We start from the raw sequence: 15,548 nt of genomic DNA on the forward strand, positions 1-15,548 counted from the left end.
TCACACTGCCCATCTTTCTCACAATAGGACCTAAGCTGACAGAGCAGCAGATACCTGCAACATTGTAGCAAAGAGAAAGATGACAATGAATCATACACTGGCTCCTAAAGCTCCTGTCCATCAAATAGGTCATTTCTGCTCACATTTCACTGGCCAAAACCAGTCACATGACACACAACTTCAAAGAGGCCAGGGATATGCAATCTTAGTATATCTGGTGAACAACATCAATGACTACTACTTTAAAAAAGACATTATCTGGAATCAGATGGATTTAGGATCAAATCCTTGTTTTGCAACTTGGAAGTATACTTAAAAATAAAAAATAGTAATAACTACCTTATAGGGTCATCAGAAAGATTAAATGACATAATGCAAAATCAGATACCAGAATACCTGACATTGATTCATTCATTCAATAAATATTTGGGGGATATCTGCCAATCACCATTCTAGGTACTGACATACAGTAATTATGTACTAAATAAGTTTTTTTGTTTGTTGCTATTGTTATTAGAAATGCCTTTTGAGTTCCAACCAGGGCCCCCAGGAATAAGCCTTCATTTCTTAGCAGTCTCCAGATTCAGAAGAGACTTGTTCTCTTGTTCTCCAATAACCATTTTCTTTCTTATATGGTAATAGAACCCATGATTTTTAGCTGGACACATGATCTCGTGGAATTCAGACTACATATGCCAGCTGTCCATACAGTTAAGATGACCACAGCTCTAAGTTCTGACTACAGGAGGAGGTATCATGAGGCAACTTACCAGAAACTTCCTTAGGGGACAGCAGGTGTGAATCTTTTGTCTACTTCTTCATCCTTTCCTCCACCAGGCTGTCTAGAATATCAGTTCTATCTTGGACTACGAGACCATGGCCGCGCATGGCAGAGGAACAAAATAGAAGGCTCCTCATTGCCTGACACTGTGGAGTGTCATACCAGCCCTGTACTGTTATGTGAATAATAAACATGCGTCTTATTTAATCCACTGTTATTTTGCATTTTCTATTATTCAGAGTCAATCTTAATCCTAATAAATAGAGCAACATAACCTGTTAACTCTTTAAAAAAGTAAGCTGCATGAAAGAATAGTAACGCTTGATACCTGTACATCTTCATAAGAGAAGATACCACTGTTGGTAGCAGCAGTGTACAGCAGAATGGCTTGAGAAAGACAACACTTTTAGAATCAGTTCTTCCACTCCTATGTAAACCTTTGGCAAGCTATTTAACCTAGCCAGGCATAAGCTTCTTGTATATAAAATGGTAATTAGATCTAAATAGAGCTATTAAATGTGAGAATTAGTGTGAAGAGGTTTATGAAAATACTTCATAAATGATAAATCATTAAATAGTATCAGTATTACTTTGTCAATTGTTCCCTCTCCCCACCTTTCCTTCAGAATTGGGGCATGAAGACAGATTGCAGTACATAAGAATCACCTAGACAGTCACCCTCAGAGATCCTGATTCATTAGGTCTAGCACAAGAACCATGAATCTGCATCTTCAACAAGCACCCCCAAGGGACTGTTGAAAGTAGCCTGCCTACTACACTTTGAGAAACACCACTCTAGTGATCAGACCCTACATATTTTTGTAATCCTGTGCTCAAGTGCCCCAATATTTTAAGACTCTGATGAAACACAAGGACAGTTCCATAGCTTCTCCAGTGCCTAACTAAATGCCAAGTACCGAATAGATAATTTAATAATTTTTGTTGAATTGATGAACTGAAGTGGAAAATGACAAAATGGGACTGAATTAAATGACCCACTATAGATTTCCACTTCTGGCCAACATAATGTAACAGGGACCAAACTTGCCTTCCTGCCTGAAACAGCTAAAAACTTGACAAATTAGAGGAAACAACAGTTTTCAAGACACTGGATATCAAGTAATAAAGGACATGATTCCTGAGAAATAACAAGAAACAATGGAGGTGAGCTTTACCGTTGCCCTAGTTACTTCTTGGGGCAAGTTTCCAGGCCAAAGTACAAGGAGAAGGAGCATAGAACCTGGTGAGCTGTCCCTGAGTAGAGGGGAGAAAGCTGCCAAGTCCAGGTACGTCAGAGTGGCTAGAGTTTGCAAGCCAGAATACCGGAGAAGAGAGAGCTGTACCAAGGGAGACCCCTCCTCAAATCTTCAGCATACACACATGTGCGAGCAAATGACCAGAGGCTGGGCAAAAAACCACCTGAAAGGACTTAAAGGAACAATCCTGAGCGCTTACACAGGGCAGGGAATAGGGTCTGTTCTTATCAGCCAGAGTGAGAAACCTCATAATTTAAGGACACTGGATAGAGTAAGTATGTTGAAGAATTTTGCCTCAGGAGTGGGAAAAAATGATCCCTAGATCAAATGCTGCTCTGGTCCCACCTGACAAAGCTCAAGCAAGACTTGAAAGGATTAAACTGTTTCCAAATAACTTATCCCAGCAAAAAGCTCAAGAATATTTATAGGAATCCAAAAATATCCTGCACCCAACAGGGTAAAATTCACATCAGGCATCCAATCAAAAATTACCAGGTATGCAAAAAAGAACTACTACTTCACTATTTTCAAAAATAATTTTCTTGGGCTTTTACTGAATCTTAAATTTTCCTTAAAAAAAACTCTACAATCATTTTTATCATTTTCACCCTGTGTGTTAATCGCAAAAGTCCTCATCTACATAACTGAACTGCTATTCCCCAAATGAAATATTAACACTTCTAAGACAAACAGCATAGTGGTTAAAGGAATAAGCTTTAGAGGCATGAAAAACAGGGTCTGAATTCTCTCTTAACTTATCTGTGTTCCTGGGCAAGCCACTGAACCTCTCTGAGTTTTAGTTCCCTTATCTATAAAAGGGGATAATAATATTTACTTCATAGGGCTGCTATAAGAAATATCCTGAAGTAAACAATAAATAGTAGCTATCACATCATAATTAGCACACTATCATAAGAAAAGTTCAGAAAAGTTACCACACTCAGACATTTACTGAGCACCTATCATATGCTAGATAATATGTAGGCACAAGGAATATAAAGAAAAAAAAGGACACTGTTAAGGGGACCCAAAGTATATCTTATGTTGAATCTGCATTTAACAGTTCAAGTACAAACTTCATTTTGTATTTCTTAATTTCTAAGTAGGGCAATTATTTTAAGTTCCTTCTACAAAAATTAAAGGACTTTTTTCCCTTTGAAAGGAAAAAAGTAAGAAGTTGTCAGGTTCAACCAATTAGGGCATGTCTGAGAAATCCTTGGAATCTGAAAAACGTGGTAAAACTTTAATTGAAAAGCAATCTGCAGGGGTACGTTCAAGATGGCGGAGGAGCAAGACGTGGAGATCACCTTCCTCCCCACAAATACATCAAAACTACATCTACAGGGCTTCCCTGGTGGCGCAGTGGTTGAGAGTCCGCCTGCCAATGCAGGGGATACGGGTTCGTGCCCCGGTCTGGGAAAATCCCACATGCCGCGGAGCGGCTGGGCCCGTGAGCCATGGCCGCTGGGCCTGCGCGTCCGGAGCCTGTGCTCTGCAATGGGAGAGGCCACAACAGTGAGAGGCCCACCTACCGCAAAAAAAAAAAAAAACTACATCTACATGTGGAACAACTCCTACAGAACAACTACTGAACACTGGCAGAAGACCTCAGACTTCCCAAAAGATGCCCTCAGGCGATCTACACGCAGAGGTGGGGCTAAATCCAAAGCTAAACCCCAGGAACTGTGTGAACAAGAAGAGAAAGGGAAATTTCTCCCAGCAGCCTCAGGAGCAGCGCATTAATTCTCCACAATCAACTTGATGTACACTGCATCTCTGAAATACCTCAACAGACAACTAATCATCCCAAAATTGAGGCGGTGGACTTCGGGAGCAACTGTAGACTTGGGGTTTGCTTTCTGTATCTAACTTGTTTCTGGTTTTATGTTTATCTTAGTTTAGTACCTAGAGCTTATTATCACTGGTAGATTTGTTTATTGATTTGGTTGCTCTCTTCCTTTTTAAATTGTTTTTACATATATATATTTTTTTCTTTTTTCTCTTTTTTTTTTTTTTTTTTTTCATACAACATTATATTTTATTTATTTTTATTTATTCATTTATTTATTTTTTGCGGTACGTGGGCCTCTCACTGTTGTGACTTCTCCCGTTGCGGAGCACAGGCTCCGGACGCGCAGGCTCAGCGGCCATGGCTCACGGGCCCAGCCGCTCCGAGGCATGTGGGATCTTCCCTGACCGGGGCACGAACCCGCGTCCCCTGCATCGGCAGGCAGACTCTCAACCACTGCGCCACCAGGGAAGCCCTTCTTTTTTCTCTTTTTGTGAGTGTGTATGTGTATGCTTCTTTGTGTGATTTTTGTCTGTATAGCTTTGCTTTTGCCATTTAACCCAGGGTTCTTACTGTCTGTTTTTTGCTTTTGTTTTTGTTTTTTGTTTAGTATAGTTTTTAGCGCTTTTATCATTCGTGGATTTGTTTTTTGGTTTGGTTGCTCTCTTCTTTCTCTTTCTTTTTATTTATTACTTTTCTATTTTTAATAAGTTTTTCTATTTTAATAACTTTATTTTATTCCCTCCCTCCCTCCCTCCCTCTCTCTCTCCTTCTCTCTCTCCCTCTCTCTCTCTCTCTCTCTGTTTCTCTCTTTTTCTCCATTTTCTTCTGAGCCACGTGGCTGACAGGGTCTTGGTGCTCTGCCTGGGTATCAGGCCTCAGCCTCTGAGGTGGAAGAACCGAGTTCAGGACATTGGTCCACCACAGACCTCCCGGCCCCACACAATATCAAACGGCGAAAGCTCTCCCAGAGATCTCCATCTCAATGCTAAGACCCAGCTCCACTCAATGACCAGCAAGCTACAGTGCTGGACACGCTATGCCAAACAACTAGCAAGACAGGAACACAAACCCACCCATTAGCAGAGAAGCTGCCTAAAATCATAATAAGTTCACAGACACCCCAAAACACACCACCAGACGTCATCCTGTCCACCAGAAAGACAAGATCCAGCCTCATCCACCAGAACACAGGCACCAGTCCCCTCCACCAGGAAGCCTACACAACCCACTGAACCAACCTTAGCCACTGGGGAGCAGACACCAAAAACAACAGGAACTACGAACCTGGAGCCTGCAAAAAGGAGACCCCAAACACAGTAAGTTAAGCAAAATGAGAAGACACAGAAACACACAGCAGATGAAGGAACAAGGTAAAAACCCACAAGACCGAACAAATGAAGAGTAAATAGGCAGTCTACCTGAAAAAGAATTCAGAGTAATGATAGTAAAGATGATCCAAAATCTTGAAATAGAATGGAGAAAATACAAGAAACATTTAACAAGGACCTAGAAGAACCAAAGAGCAAACAAACTATGATGAACAACACAATAAATGAAATTAAAAATTCTCTAGAAGGAATCAGTAGCAGAATAACTGAGGCAGAAGAACGGATAAGTGACCTGGAAGATAAAATAGTGGAAATAACTACCATAGAGCAGAATAAAGAAAAAAGAATGAAAAGAATTGAGGACAATCTCAGAGACCTCTGGGACAACATTAAACACACCAACATTCGAATTATAGGGGTCCCAGAAGAAGAAAAGAAAAAAAGGGACTGAGAAAATATTAAGAGATTATAGTTAAAAACTTCCCTAAAATGGGTAAGGAAATAGTCAGTCACGTCCAGGAAGCACACAGAGTCCCACACAGGATAAATCCAAGGAGAAACACGTCAAGACACATATTAATCAAACTATCAAAAATTAAATACAAAGGAAAAATATTAAAAGCAATAAGGGAAAAGCAACAATTAACATACAAGGGAATTCCCATAAGGTTAACAGCTGATCTTTCAGCAGAAACTCTGCAAGCCAGAAGGGAGTGGCATGACATATTTAAAGTGATGAAAGGGAAAAAGCTACAACCAATATTACTCTACCAAGCAAGGATCTCATTCAGATTCAACAGAGAAATTAAAACCTTGACAGACAAGCAAAAGCTAAGAGAATTCAGCACCACCAAACCAGCTCTACAACAAATGCTAAAGGAACTTCTCTAGGCAGGAAACACAAGAGAAGGAAAAGACTTACAATAACAAACCCAAAACAATTAAGAAAATGGTAATAGGAACATACGTATCGATAACTACCTTAAATGTAAATGGATTAAATGCTCCAACCAAAAGACATAGACTGGCTGAATGCATACAAAAACAAGACGTGTACATACGTTGTCTACAAGAGACCCACTTCAGACTTAGGGATACATACAGACTGAAAGTGAGGGGATGGAAAAAGATATTCCAGGCAAATGGAAATCAAAAGAAAGCTGGACTAGCAATTCTCATATCAGACAAAATAGACTTTAAATTAAACATTACTACAGGAGACAAAGAAGGACACTATATAATGATCAAGGGATCAATCCAAGAAAAAGATATAACAATTGTAAATATTTATGTACCCAACAAAGGAGCACCTCAATACATAAGGCAAATGCCATAAAAGGGGGAACTGACAGTAACACAGTAATAGTTGGGGACTTTAACACCCCACTTTCACCTATGGACAGATCATCCAAAATGAAAATAAGTAAGGAAACACAAGCTTTAAATGATACATTAAACAAAATGGACTTAATTGATATTTATAGGACATTCCATCCAAAAACAGGAGATTATACTTTCTTTTCAAGTGCTCATGGAACATTCTCCAGGACAGATCATATCTTGGGTCACAAATCAAGTCTTGGTAAATTTAAGAAAACTGAAACCGTATCAAGTATCTTTTCTGACCACAATGCTATGAGACTAGATATCAATTACACGAAAAAATCTGTAAAAAATACAAACACACGGAGGCTAAACAATACACAACTAAATAACCAAGAGATCACTGAAGAACTCAAAGAGGAAATCAAAAAATACTTAGAAATAAATGACAATGAAAACACAATGACACAAAACCTATGGGATGCAGCAAAAGCAGTTCTAAGAGGGAAGTTTATAGCAATACAATCCTACCTCAAGAAACAAACATCTCAAATAAACAACCTAACCTTACACCTAAAGCAATTAGAGAAAGAAGAACAAAAAGACCCCAAAGTTAGCAGAAGGAAAGAAATCATAAAGATCAGATCAGAAATAAATGAAAAAGAAATGAAGGAAAACAACAGCAAAGATCAATAAAACTAAAAGCTGGTTCTTTCAGAAGAGAAACAAAACTGATAAACCATTAGCCAGACTCATCAAGAAAAAAAGGGAGAAGACTCAAATCAGTAGAATTAGAAGTGAAAAAGAAGAAGTAACAACTGACACTGCAGAAACACAAAGGATCATGAAAGATTACTACAAGCAACTCTATGCCAATAAAATGGACAACCTGGAAGAAATGGACAAATTCTTAGAAAAGCACAACTTTCTGAGACTGATCCAGGAAGAAACAGAAAATATAAACAGACCAATCACAAGCACTGAAATTAAGACTGTGAGTAAAAATCTTCCAACAAACAAAAGCCCAGAACCAGATGGCTTCACAGGCCAATTCTATCAAACATTTAGAGAGGGGCTAACACCTGTCTTTCTCAAACTCTTCCAAAATATAGCGGAGGGAGGAATACTCCCAAACTCATTCTATGAGGCCACCATCACCCTCATACCAAAACCAGACAAAGATGTCAAAAAGAAAGAAAACTACAGGCCAATATCACTGATGAACATAGATGCAAAAATCCTCAACAAAATACTAGCAAACAGAATCCAACAGCACATTAAAAGGATCATACACCATGATCAAGGATCATACTCCATGATCAATTATCAATTACCCCAGTGGGGTTTATCCCAGGAATGCAAGGATTTTTCAATATATGCAAATCAATCAATGTGCTAAACCATATTAACAAATTGAAGGAGAAAATCCATGATCATCTCAATAGATGCAGAAAAAGCTTTCGACAAAATTCAACAATGATAAAAACCTTTTATGATAAAAACGCTCCAGAAAGTAGGCATAGAGGGAACTTACCTCAATATAATAAAGGCCATATATGATAAACCCACAGCCAACATCGTTTTCAATGGTGAAAAACTGAAACCATTACCTCTAAGGTCAGGAAGAAGACAAGGTTGTCCACTCTCACCACTCTTATTCAACATAGTTTTGGAACTTTTAGCCACAGCAATCAGAGAATAAAAAGAAATAGAAGGAATCCAAATCAGAAAAGAAGAAGTAAAGTTGTCACTGTTTGCAGACGACATGATACTATACATAGTGAATCCTAAAGATGCTACCAGAAAACGACTAGAGCTAATCAATGAATTTGGTAAAGTAGCAGGATACAAAATTAATGCACAGAAATCTCTTGCATTCTTATACATTATTTTTCCTAATGATGAAAAATCTGAAAGAGAAATTAAGGAAACACTCCCATTTACCACTGCAACAAAAAGAATAAAATACCTAGGAATAAACCTACCTAAGGAGACAGAAGACCTGTGTGCAGAAAACTATAAGACACTGATGAAATAAATTAAAGATGATACAAACAGATGGAGAGATATACCATGTTCTTGGATTGGAAGAATCAACATTGTGAAAATGACTCTACTACCCAAAGCAATCTACAGATTCAATGCAATCCCTATCAAACCACCAATGGCATTTTTCACAGAACTAGAACAAAAAATTTCACAATTTGTATAGACACACAAAAGACCCCGAATAGCCAAAGCAATTCTGGGGAAGAAAAACAGAGCTGGAGGAATCAGGCTCCCGGACTTCAGACTATACTACAAAGCTACAGTAATCAAGACAATATGGTACTGGCACAAAAACAGAAATATAGATCAGTGGAACAGGATAGAAGGCCCAGAGATAAACCCATGCACAAAAAAAGGTTCACCTTATCTTTGATAAAGCAGGCAAGAATACACAATGGAGAAAAGACAGTCTCTTCAATAAGTCGTGCTGGGAAAACTGGACAGCTACATGTAAAAGAATGAAATTAGAACACCTGCTAACACCATACACAAAAATAAACTCAAAATGGATTAAAGACCTAAATGTAAGGCCAGACACTATCAAACTCTTAGAGGAAAACATAGGAAGAACACTCTATGGCATAAATCACAGCAAGATCCTTTTGGACCCACCTCCTAGAGAAATGGAAATAAAAACAAAAATAAACAAGTGGGACCTAATGAAACTTAAAAGCTTTTGCACAGCAAAGGAAACCATAAACAAGACGAAAAGACAACCCTCAGAATGGGGGAAAATATTTGCAAATTAAGCAACTGACAAAGGACTAATCTCCAAAATATACAAGCAGCTCATGCAGCTCAATATCAAAAAAACAAAGAGCCCAATCCAAAAATGGGCCGAAGACCTAAATAAATATTTCTCCAAAGAAAATATACAGACTGCTAACAAACACATGAAAGGATGCTCAACATCACTAATCATTAGAGAAATGCAAATCAAAACTACAATGAGGTATCACCTCACACCAGTCAGAATGGCCATCATCAAAAAATCTACAAACAATAAATGCTGGAGAGGGTGTGAAGAAAAGGGAACCCTCTTGCACTGTTGGTGGGAATGTAAACTGATACAGCCACTATGGAGAACAGTATGGAGGTTCCTTAAAAAACTACAAATAGAACTACCATACAACCCAGCAATCCCACTACTGGGCATATACCCTGAGAAAACCATAATTCAGAAAGAGGCATGTACCACAATGTTCATTGCAGCTCTATTTTTTTTTTTTTTTTTGCAGTACGCGGGCCTCTCACTGTTGTGGCCTCTCCTGCTGCGTGGGCCTCTCACTGTTGTGGCCTCTCCTGCTGTGAGGACCTCTCACTGTTGTGGCCTCTCCCGTTGCTGAGGACAGGCTCCGGACGCGCAGGCTCAGCAGCCATGGCTCACAGGCCTAGCCGCTCCGCAGCATGTGGGATCTTCCCGGACCGGGGCATGAACCCGTGTCCCCTGCATCGGCAGGCAGACTCTCAACCACTGCGCCACCAGGGAAGCCCCTGCAGCTCTATTTACAATAGCCAGGACATGGGAGCAACCTAAGTGTCCACTGACAGATGAATGGATAAAGAAGATGTGGCACATATATACAATGGAATATTACTCAGCCATAAAAAGAAACAAAACTGAGTTATTTGTAGTGAGGTGGATGGACCTAGAGTCTGTCATATAGAGTGAAGTAAGTCAGAAAGAGAAAAACAAATACCGTATGCTAACACATATATATGGAATCTAAAAAAAAAAAAAGTTCTGAAGAACGTAGGGGCAGGACCGGAATAAAAACGCAGACGTTGAGAACGGACTTGATGACATGGTGGGGGGAAGGTTAAGCTGGGATGAAGTGAGAGAGTGGCATGGACATATATACACTACCAGATGTAAAGTAGATAGCTAGTGGGAAGCAGCCATATGGCACAGGGAGATCAGCTCGGTGTTCTGTGTCCACCTAGAGGGGTGGGATAGGGAGGGTGGGAGGGAGATGCAAGAGGGAGGAGATATGGGGATGTATGTATATATAGCTGATTCACTTTGTTATACAGCAGAAACTAACACACTATTGTAAAGCTATTATACTCTAATAAAGATGTTTAAAAAATAAATAAATAAAATAAAAACAACCTGCAATTAACATCACCTTTCAAAATTATTCTCAAATTAGTAAACTAAATTACATGCAGCCACAAAATACATAAAATGGACCAATCTGTTATTATGATAATCCTTTCAGAAAGGCTGGGCTAACAGATGTAAGGAATTAAAATCAAGTTCAAGATGTATTTCATTTGCTCATTCCACTTAAATGACAGATGGTTTAAATATTAACCCTATTAATAAAATGTTTGCATATTCATTATGAATCTGATTGCCTTACCTCATGACTCCACAAATTCATTTTATTAATTTTACTATAGGGCTGCCCATTTCATTCAAGGTCTTCTACACTTATGCCTCGCAAAGTCTGGTCCTTGGACCAACAGCATCAGCATCACCTGGAAGCTGGTTAGAACTACAGAATTTCACTGCCCGTACCAGATCTACCAAGTCAGAATTTGCATTTTTCAAAAATATCCCCAAGTGATTTCCATGCACATTGACATCTGAGTAGCACAGTTCTAAACTGTTGATTTTTTTTTCCACACTTTTTTTTTCTTACAGTATTACAAAAAGTGTATTTGCTTCCAAATTGTGGTTAACTTATCTACAGATAGTAACTTTTCATAATAATTCAATTCAGACAAATAAATCAATATATACATTCCATAGTCTATATACAAGATGTCTTAGACTTGACCTTACCTCTCAACTAGGACTTCAAGTCTTAGAAGTACTAGACTTGTTGTACCATTCATTTTTTCTCTTAAGTCAACATTTTTGCCTTAGCATGTAGCCACTGTGATGAAAGTCTTCTCTGTAATTAAACAACTATATAGAACAGTACCAGGAAATCAGATTCTCCCCACAATTTCAGGAAAAAATGAAAAAACTCAAAATAGATTTCAAAGTTGAACTTAAAAGGCCCCTAGAGGAAAAAAAAGCCCAGAATGACTCTATTCTCCACAATAATATATTTTTATGCTTTACCTAACACATATTTTTTTTTACTGCAGGTACCACATATTTTTAAAATGAGAAATTCACATGGGACTTAGTGAAGCTCTTTAGATGGCTCATCTTTTATCATTACTATTGCACAATAGTCACAGAACTCATAAAATAGAACAAATCTTGTTTTCTTTCGTTTTTCCCTCCCAAAATGACAGACCTGGGCTGAAACTGATCACAGCAGGTAGGATGGTTCGGCACAGATTCAAAGGAAGGTACAAATGTTCAGTTTTCAAAAGCACTGCAAAAGCCAAACCTCATCCCTTGTCACTGTAGCTGTGGCTTTATGCCAAACATCAGAAAACTGTTGAAAAGTGCCGCTCCTTATAAGCAATTATGAAGAGCTTTGCAAAGAAAAGGGAAAAAAAGTAATAACAGTTCCTTAGGATGGTCAATGTCCCTGGCCTCTGGGTTGCAATACAGGAATCTAATAGTTACCCAGTTGCATCTGAGGCCATGCACCCAACAAAGATGCCTGAGGTGAAAGGGTTTAAAGGGTGTTAAGAGAAGGTATCAAGGAACCTGTTGGGCAGTTTCAAAAATTAATTATGTCCTCAAACGTTCCCAGTTTTTTTTTTACAAGATCCTATTACAGATTAGTCATTCTTCGATTTAACTCTTTATTCACCCCATTTTGCATCTGCAGCCTATATAATTTCTTTTTTTTTTATTAGTTTCTGCTTTATAACAAAGTGAATCAGTCATACATATACATCTGTTCCCACATCCCTTCCCTCATGCATCTCCCTCCCTCCCACCCTCCCCATCCCACCCCTCCAGGCGGTCACAAAGCACCGAGCTGATCTCCCTGTGTTCTGCCAGCCTATATAATTTCTCAGGATACCGTGTTCCACAAGAGTACAACTAAGTATTTAATGCTTTTTTTAATGGTCTTAGCTCTAATAGTCTAGATTTGGTGAACAACTCATTATGCCCCATCTCTACTCACATTCACAGCCAAGTCTCTCAGAAGAGGTGCCCACGCCCATTGGCCACACTTCCTCACCTACTAGTCACTCTTCAGCCCACCCCTATCTGACTTCCACCCCCTTCACTCCACTGAAACTTCTCTTGGTAAAGACCATTAAGGACCTTCATGTTGCTAAATCCAATGGACACCGCTTAGTCATCATTATCCTTCACTCTGAGGCATTATTCAACAAAGTTAATTGTTCTCTCCCTCTTGAAGTAACTTTTTGTAGCTTTGATGGACCTGCTTTCTCCTGGGTACCTCCCAATTCTCTGTCCCTTGCCAATCTTCTTTAGGAAGTCGGTCCCCTCCTGACCTACCTTGGGGCTTGGTCCTGGAATCTCGCATCATCTCATAACTATAAATGTCACCTTCATGTTGATGACACATTTACATCTCCAGCCCAGATGTTTCTTCTGAGTCTAGACCAGCATACCCAACTACCCATTCAATATCCCCACTTGGATGCTGCATAAACACACTGAAACCCAATACATCTGAAACTGAAGTCTTGGATCTTTCCTTCACTGTTCCTCCTCCAACGTTTCCCAACCCAGTTGATCCTGCCAGAAACACAAAAGTTCTTTACTCTCACCACTTATACCTAATCAATCTCCAAGTCCTGTCATTTTGGCCTCCAAAATATAGCTTTAACATGCCCGGTCTCCCCATCTCTACTGCCATCCTCCCTCCCCATCCTCCCACCGCTGCCCTCCCGTCTAAGTATTACCATCTCTTGCCTGCCACACTAAAAAAGCGTTCTATGTGATCTTCCTGACTCTACTCATATTCCTCTCCAATTCTATCTCCACACTTCAACCAGAGTGAACTTTCAAAGATGAAAATGCTCCAACTTAAAATCCTTCAGTGGCTTCCTATTGGTTTTAGGACACTATTCACAAGGCATCTGCCTACCTCTCTAGACAACCTCATTCCATGTTATCAGTCTCCTTGTTCTCTAAGCACCAGCCTTACTCTTTCTGTCTGCACATTACACATGCTGAGGTTTTCCAGGTGCAGGGCCTCTGCACACGTTGCATCCTCTACCTGGAATAATTGTTCTCTTTCTTTTACTTTTCTCCTACCCGCTGCTGCCCAAACCACACCAACATATACACACATGCACAATCCAAAACCCCAGGGTCCACATCCAATAGTCAAGCCAGACCAAAAGGAACTGAATGATCAGCGACCCATGGCAATAAAACATATCACCAGGACAAAAAAAGAGGATAATATCAGTAAACCCTTACATAACTTTATATGAGGCACTGTTTCAGGTGATTTATATATATTAACTTAATCAGTGCTCACAACAATCTTACCAAGTAGATACTATTATTATCCCTATTTTAAGATAAGGTAAATAAGGTACAGAGAGAATAAGTAACTTAACCAAGGTCACAGAAATTCAGTGGCAAAGCTAGGATTCAAATTTAGTCCTTCTTCTGTGTGACTCTTGGCTGCCTGAAGAAAAACAACTTGATTAAAGACTATTCAACCCTCCCTTCCACATAAGGGATGTGAGACTAGTTTACATAATTATACAGCATCTGCATAAATACTATGTCCTCCACTAGACTAAAAACAAACGAGGGTAGGGATCATTTATACCTTGTTCACTGATATACATCCCCGAGCACCCTGAATAAAATCTAACACATAACTGACGCTCAGTAAATATCTGTCGAATGTATGAATGTTTACCACTCCCTTGCATAACTATTTTGAGAATGCACTGGGTTCCAATCATTATACATATTTCCTACGTTAGCTGTCGGCTAACCGCCCCTATCAGTCCTCTCCTTCTGTCGGCGTGGCTCTCGGCACGGCACTCCGGTACCAGGCCACAGCCTCCCCTCCCTCCCCGCGGGGGGTGAGAGCCTCCCGGCCCTTCCCGCCCTCAGGCCTCACCTTCCATGTTGTGGAAGAGGCTGTGCCAGCTTCCTGGACAAGCCCAGGCAGCTCTCCAGTGCCCAAGGGCATGAAGCGGCCATACCGCTGCAGAGGCCACTGTGCCGCACCTTCTCCCGGGAGCCCGAAGCCCGCGTGCTCTTTTCCCGCCTCCGCCATGTTCGACTTCCTGGCTAGCGCAGCTCGCTGGTGCCTGCCAATCGGCTCAACTAACCAATCAGGAAGCGAGGTGACCCAAGGCCCACCCTCCCCAAGAGTAGGAGCCAATGGACAAGCCCCAGAGACTCGAACGGGAAGTGGGGTGAGGAGGAGCGGGGTGGGGGAGTTGGAGGGGAGTAGGGGTTGGGGGCGGTGCTCTTCGCGTTAAAGGCGTAGCTGTGGACTTAGGGCGTTTTCTCGTCGTGGTGGACAAAGTGAGGATGGTAACTTCCATCTTGAAGTGGGGCTGTGACGCTTATAAATGGTAGTTGGTCTTGCCTTTGCTTCGTTCGGGCCCTCCCCTTCCCTCAGGCAGCCCGGGTCATTGTCCGGCCGCTCTGAGACCTTTGAGAAAACTGGCCGACTCCCTGTGACTTCTACGTGCTGGGACTAGGCTGGCTCTTCGAGGCTGTCGAAAACACAAGTGTGTTTTCCTTCCTCACAGAAGACTTTCAGGTGACAGTGGCGCTGCTCACCCGAACCCCACCGCAACACAACCCCAATTCCACCCACCATTCAGGAATTAGGGTTATTTCCTCATCATCCTGCAGCCCACTAGACATATTCCCTCCAGATGGGCAAGTTCTCTTAAAGAAGGTAGAGAATGGGTGGGATGTTGCCGACAGTGAAAGGTGTGCCCTCAATCAAAAGCAGGTGCAACTCAGTGACAGGCCTGAGTGATTTATAATCAACAAAGCACTTCTACATCTGTTATTTCATTTGTCCTCTCAATAACCTTGTGGTAAATTAAAGAAGCAAAACAGAGATTATTACCCCCGTTGAATAGATGGAGGCAAAATAATGTCCTGAGAGTAGAAGCAATTTGTATAAGGTTACACA

General features: G+C 40.5%; 1 protein-coding gene across 2 annotated transcripts in view; it reads right to left on the reverse strand.

Moving 5' to 3' along the window:
• REC114 (REC114 meiotic recombination protein) overlaps nt 1-14,669 on the reverse strand; it is a 113,181-nt gene extending 98,512 nt beyond the window's left edge. For both annotated transcript variants that reach the window (XM_060097032.1, XM_060097031.1), the window contains exon 1: nt 14,511-14,669. In XM_060097032.1, coding sequence (XP_059953015.1) covers nt 14,511-14,669 — 159 coding nt within the window. The remainder of the gene's footprint in view (nt 1-14,510) is intronic.
• Nucleotides 14,670-15,548: the final 879 nt, after the last annotated feature.

Source organism: Mesoplodon densirostris, chromosome 4 (assembly GCF_025265405.1).
Source record: "Mesoplodon densirostris isolate mMesDen1 chromosome 4, mMesDen1 primary haplotype, whole genome shotgun sequence".
In the NCBI taxonomy this organism is placed as follows: domain Eukaryota; kingdom Metazoa; phylum Chordata; class Mammalia; order Artiodactyla; family Ziphiidae; genus Mesoplodon; species Mesoplodon densirostris.